Source organism: Hydra viridissima, unplaced genomic scaffold (assembly GCF_058129835.1).
Source record: "Hydra viridissima isolate aposymbiotic clone 2 unplaced genomic scaffold, HvirCarnegie_v1 scaffold_14, whole genome shotgun sequence".
Classification (NCBI taxonomy): domain Eukaryota; kingdom Metazoa; phylum Cnidaria; class Hydrozoa; order Anthoathecata; family Hydridae; genus Hydra; species Hydra viridissima.
This window is the reverse complement of record NW_028324313.1, coordinates 8,503,142-8,509,717: the sequence shown is the minus strand read 5'-3', so window position 1 is coordinate 8,509,717 and position 6,576 is coordinate 8,503,142. Positions and strand designations below refer to the sequence as shown.

Genomic DNA, 6,576 nt, shown 5'->3' with positions numbered 1-6,576 from the left:
AAAAATATAGTATGTGTATTTCTAATAAAAATTTAAGGTTTGACCCTCTTTGAACCGTTTTAGTACTCTGATGCAGATCCGTCTTTTTGATATATGAAAAAACCTATAACTTTAAGATATCAAAGACAATGACATATATGCTGTATGGGTCAAAATGAAACCTTCTCAATTAACAGTTTAAACAAAAGGATACCAGTCCTTCTCTTCATGTCGCAGCCCAACGCATTACTGTTTCATTGTCAACCAATTTAAGCCGTGAGAGTTAAAAGCAACTAAAAGTTTTAACTAATCAACTTTACGTAAATCGGTTCCGGCATACGTTATCTTTACTGAGTTAACAATCCACACTCTCGCCATTAACGTGGCAGAAATGAACATTTTGACAATTCATTTATCTAGGTTTATTTAATCTTTTTCTGATTTATCAAAATATATTTGTGAAGAAGACATTGGTAAAGAAATGCTTCCTATAAGTGATTACCAAAGTAAGAAAACAGTTAATAGTTATAAGCTTTTTTTTATTGTTAACTTTTTAGGTAATTACCAATAAAGTAAAACTGACTAAAGTATGGTTATTATACGTTAGTTGTTATGATGTTTATATTGTCATACGTATCAAAGCCTTTCAATAAATGTTGTTTTTCTTCGATTTATTTTAATTTTTCTTTTTTTATTTTAATTCACCTCTCCTATGCATTAGTCCATTCAGAATTTCTCTCTACACTACTTATTTTTTAACTTATTGTTACTATTTTTGTACCCAATAACATAGCACAATAAAATGTAAATTTTGACATCAAAGTTTGATAGCTAATAAAATTTTTATTTTCTAAAAATACAAATACTTAATCTTCAGTAAAAAAAAAATAAAATAAGTTGCCTAATATTTTCTTACATAAAAATAAATCTTTAGAAAATTTATTTGTCTAGAAATTGAAGATATGAAGGTGAAGTTGCATGATAAGTTTTAAAATTAAAGATTTTATTAAGTTTCTGCTGTCCATTTCTTTTTAATTTTTCCCTATAAAAAAGAGATTTTAATCTAAATATTTTTCCAAGTCAGGAAGAAAAGTCTATTTAAAATGTTATGCTAAAAAGGTTAATATATTTATTGAAGCTTAATGATTACATTTAAGTTTACAATTTTCCACACTTAAGGAATTACATAACAACTTATGTAAGAGAATAAAAGCTTTTATGTAATTTTTACAGTATTCTGTGCCAGGTATAATATAAAAATATAATGTCTCCAAAGTTTCCATTTAAAAAATCACTTCTATTTTCACATTATTCCTGATAAACTGTCTGACTTTATTAAAAGGGTGCAAAAGAATCAATTCGCACTCTTAAAAAAACATTTAACTATTCAAAGTTAGGTGTATAATACCCTATTATATCCTGATGTTGTTAAATAATTATTGATCAAAGTTATTTGATTGATAAAGGAATACCTAACTTTGTATTGAAGTTAAAAAATACATGTTTGTTAAGTCTTGCTGTTTTGATATTAAATGTTCGCTTGAAAGATTGTCCAAAAAAGGAAAATATAGGTTTTTGATAAACTTTAAAAACTTTTAATGATTATGCAAAATATACTGTTATCAGCATTTATCCAGAAGAAGTCTTTTATTTGAGCATATCTTAAGTGTTTTATGTGAGCATATTCTTAAGTTCTGTTATTTTTTGAGCAATAAGTCAGAATGAAAAATTTTATCTTTAAAAAAAACTATTTTTTAAATATAAAGAATCAGGAAATAATCATCAAAATAGTGACTTAATGATAATCAAATTTTTTTAGAGATTGGCATAGGTGTGACAGGATTTGGAATGCTATTTCTGTTTCTTGGTATGATGTTGTTCTTTGATAGAGGACTACTTGCAATAGGAAATGTAAGCAAAAAGGGTTTTTAAGGGTTTTTTTTTTTCTTTCTTTTTTCATTATTGATCTAAAAATGAACATTACTAGAGAAGTTTATACTTTTTTTTTATTTTCCTATTATATTAATACTTTTTCCTGTTTTAGATTTTATTTATATCTGGCTTAGCTTTAGTCATTGGTTTAGAGAGGACATTTAGATTTTTCTTCCAGAGGGGAAAGTTAAAAGGCAGCGGGTTCTTCCTTGGTGGCATAATAGTAGTTTTATTAGGTTGGCCTGTTGTTGGAATGGTTGTTGAAATTTATGGCTTTATCCTACTGTTTAAGTAAGACACCTTTTTTCATTTTCTATCAAAATTGCTAAGTTGATTGTTATTGTGTTTTTTGTTTTTGAAATGTAGTTTCACTGGTGTTTATTTCTTCAATATCTAAAGGAAAAAAAAATTTTAAACTTTTTTCATAGAAACATTTGTTGTTCATTATTTTCTAAACCAATTACTAGAACATTTTTATTCAAAAATCTTTGTTTTGATATTGATTTAATTTTAGAGGGTTTTTTCCTGTTGTTATAAATTTTCTTCGACGAGTTCCAGTGATTGGAAATATACTTATGTTCCCTGGAATTAGTTCAGTAAGTATTTTTATTTAATTAATCCAAGCTTTTCTCAGTTTAGAGAGAAGAATTTTGTTAACAATTATAGTTTACTTTGACATAAAAGGGATAATTCTTCCTTTTTCTATCGTCTGAGCACCCATGAGTTGTTTTTTAAGTAAGCGAGCTTTATTTATCTATAGATTGTAAATTATGTGGCGAATGACCCAAACAGTATGGTTTGACCTCCTAAACGTTTCTTTCAACAAATTCCATTCTTTTAGCGACTTCCAAAAGATTGACCTTATTTGTCGAATAACGCAAACGAAATTACGCATGGTGTAACTCTTACTGACGTCCTATTTTAATAAGAGAAATAAGATTGTAAGTTAATTTTCATAAAATAGATTTTATAATATAAAGTTGATTTGAGTTCAATAAACTCCAACAATACTTTATTTTTATCAGTTGAAGAGTTAGTCCGCATTTTAGACGGTTTGAAATTTTTATCTGTTTATAAATGGCTTGAACTTCTTTTCCTTTTCCGTGATAATTTAAATATTTCAGTTCTTTTTAATGAGAAAGAAGAAAAGTACTTATCAACACGTTTTCATGTAGTGAAAATACGTTTGTGGCAGTTTGTGTATAAATGTTGTATTTAGTTTTTTAATAAATTAAAGTCATACAGAATTTAATGTTATTTCGTTAGTTTGTTAGTGAGACTTTTCAATTTTTTACGTGAACGGATTCAAAACGGCATGGAAAAATATATATATTCCAGTAAACGTCGTGTAAAGGTTGTTCTCTAAGTTAGTGTGTCAAAGAAAGCTGTATAAATATTTTTGACAATCTACTTTTTTAATTGAAACAACAATCACAGGCAAATGCGCGTTACGGCTTTTAGGCGCATTTTTTTGTTATTTATTTTTTATTTCTCCTTTTTTATTATTGTTATTATTTTTATTATTATCATCATCATCATCATTTGTATCATTATTTGCTTACACGTTTCATTAATTCTTGTTATTTTAAAAATTTCTCTCTTGAATCTTCATAGTGTTTAGGCCGGGTGAATAAAAATGAGCAATTGCTTTTACTCAGTAATTGGTCAGCTTTACGTGAATAAAAACTTCAACAACTTTTCTTAAGTTTTTATTCACGTAAAATTGAGCAATTACTGAGTAAATTGCTTACCTTTACGCGAATAAAAATATGAGGAAAACAACTGAAGTTTTTATTCACATAAAGCTGACCAATTACTGAGTAAAAGCAATTGCTCATTTTTATTCAACCGGCCTTTTAACTCCGGGTTTGATAAGTGAGCGCGTTTAGTAGGTGCCGCACTAGTAATTAGTCATAGCTGATTTAGTTGATTTAATTTCTATTTCAAATTTCAAACGGTTGATTTTATTTTAAAAAAAAAGGCCTAAAAAATAATCAAATGTTTATTTAAGTTGTTTCTTATATGTGTAGCCCTCCAAAGATAAAATTTTTTTGTTAAAATTTTTTTTATAACTTGTTATTTAATGTTATTCAATTTAATAAAGTTGGTTAAAACTTCTAATTCGTAACTTTATCTATCCTTACCCTTTAAACCATTTTAAACTCTCTGAATACAGTTTAAATAAACTTTGTTTACTAAGATTTGTCAAAATCTAGAAATGTGTATTCTGTCATCTATACACATTTACTTGTTTAAGTTGGAAAAATCATTTTTGAATTACGCTTTATAAAACTAAAGGCACGGGAAAAGTACAGAGGAAAGTGTCAATTGGAAGGAAACTGGACGGTTTTTGGTTTAGACGAAAATAGAGTGAGGACAAAAACATTCCTATAATTAAACCCCTTTCCTACGCGATTGTGGTGACCAGATGAGATGAGTTACTTCCTGAGAATGTTCATCATGCCATTCCGAGATAACTTTAGCGGTGTGGACTGGGCATTGTAATCCTGGAATATTGCGTTGCCTTCGGGGAACAGTTCTATGATCATTGCATGGATTTGATCCGATAAAATAGTCAAATAGTCATGACTATCAATTCTGTCATGAAGGAAAACTATAGGGCCAGCTGATTTCCACGATACTACTCCCCAGACCACAGATCTTCCTCCTTGTTTCACAGTAGGAAGAAGGCAATTGGGTTCATATGCTTCTTAAGGCTGCCCCCAGACGTAAACTCGGCCAGTGGTCAGAAATAATGTAAATGACAATTCATGTGAGAATATTACATTCTTCCGCTTTATTTTGTTGAAGCAATTTTATCTGAAAAAATACATATTATTAAGAAATTTAGACAAGGTTCATTAGAAATAAATGATAAAAGTAAAAATAGAACGGTCATTGACGGCTTTACTGACACTTGAAAATCAGGTTGTTATTTTTAGTGCTATTTCCATTAATTTGTCCAAAAGGTTTCAAATGAAATCAACCAACATTCACTTACAAATTATATAGTAAAGCATTAAAGTAGCAGTGAATTAAGAATAAAAAAGAAGGAAGTATATCGATAGGATCATTCCAAATGAGTCATTTTACTGAAATATTTAACTTCCCAAAAGGGTGAAAGGTTAATCTTTTTCGGCGATACAAAATATATTATATTTCTTAATATATTATATTTCTTAATATTTATAAATATATATATATATATATATATTATATTTCTTAATATTTATAAATATATATATATATATTATATTTCTTAATATGTAGTTAACATTATGCAATCTTACTTTTTTTTTTGTTAAAAATTTTAAAATGTTAGATGATATTTTAGTTTTTCGGCGATACAAAATATATTATATTTCTTAATATGTAGTTAACATCAGAGCCGGATTAGGACATTTTTAGGCCTGGGGCTGTAAGTATAGGAGGGCCTAATGTGGCGGTAAGGTAGTATAAAAAAAAACAATAAATATAAATTGCAGCATAATTTATGTACTATTTAGTTAATCAATTAACTTGACCTCGGCCTTTGTTCGCTCTTTTCTGAATATGTTCTGCAAGCAATGGGTCAAACTCAGCCACTAGCTCTAAGCAACCTAAATAATTGCCATTGTGGACAGAACCCACAATTTCGTTACTGCCACGGAATGACAACCCACGCGATGCTAACATTTTGATTACGGTAAGAATACGCAACAGTATGTCATTCCAGTACTTTTTCTCTGATTCAAATTGCTCTGTGAGCCTCTTACTAATGTGCTCTCCAGCTTTCCTACGTGTTAAAAGGGTTTCAATTGATTGAATGTGGGTTTCACTTGTTTCATGGCGAGCTAAGTCTCTTGCAGCGTGTTTCCAATCATCATATCCTGATGACATCAAAGCAGATGCTCCAATTCCACATTTTGAATTAAATAATTTACAATGGGCGCAGAAAACCTTACCAGTTGATGGGGAATAGCAAATTCAGTCTCTCTTAATTTTCTCACCATTCACTTTTTCCCGGAAAAAAAGGGACTTTGTACACTGTCGTTTAAACTTAAAAGTGTCACCAGGCAGTACTTTAGTAGATAATTTAAAATCGCTATCCATATGTTGGCATGATAAAAACCCATCTGCACTTTTGCTGAAATACTCACGCAGGTCGTCGGTTATAATCTACTTAGCCACATCGGTGTTGACAGTGTGGGTCGTCAGAGCCAGGGGTAACACTGCTGAGATAGTTGAGACGCTTGAACTTGCTGTAGCTGAGTCTGCAGGGACACTATTAGCACTACCTGGAACTGGTGCTGACATTATTGACATAGTTAGTGAATTTGAACTCGCTCTCGCTGTAGCTGATACCGAGACACTACTTGCAGTATTACAAAACTCAGTCATTTTTTTATTTTTGTTCAATAATTCATTTAATTGAATCTCATTCTTCTTCTTTTTTTGCATTTTGTCCCAACCGCTCAGGACGCTCCTTTTCATTTTTTATTTTAATTTTGTAAACGAATGAGCAATGCTGTAATTTTCTGCGGTAACGGAAGTGATCATAAAATAAAATAAAATAAATTTTTTTTTGATGTTTTAATGTTTGAGAACATTCAAGTTTATTTATGTTTCCATCTATGTCCGCACAACTATTAGTTTTTTAAATACACGCTAAAAAATTAACTTCGT

The 6,576-nt window shown here is 29.5% G+C and overlaps 1 protein-coding gene across 2 annotated transcripts; it reads left to right on the top strand.

Moving 5' to 3' along the window:
• The first annotated feature begins 309 nt into the window (after window positions 1-309).
• On the top strand, window positions 310-3,158 carry LOC145181248 (vesicle transport protein GOT1B-like). Of its 2 annotated transcripts, none has more exons than XM_090072276.1 (5): window positions 310-485; window positions 1,799-1,890; window positions 2,024-2,202; window positions 2,426-2,507; window positions 2,672-3,158. In XM_090072276.1, exons 1-5 carry the CDS (start codon window positions 461-463, stop codon window positions 2,711-2,713), a joined length of 420 nt encoding a protein of 139 aa, XP_089928402.1. In that variant the 5' UTR covers window positions 310-460; the 3' UTR covers window positions 2,714-3,158. The 2 variants fall into 2 exon arrangements, with proteins under 2 accessions (XP_089928402.1, XP_089928403.1); XM_090072277.1 differs by having other exon boundaries at window positions 2,753-2,890.
• The last annotated feature ends 3,418 nt before the right edge of the window (window positions 3,159-6,576 follow it).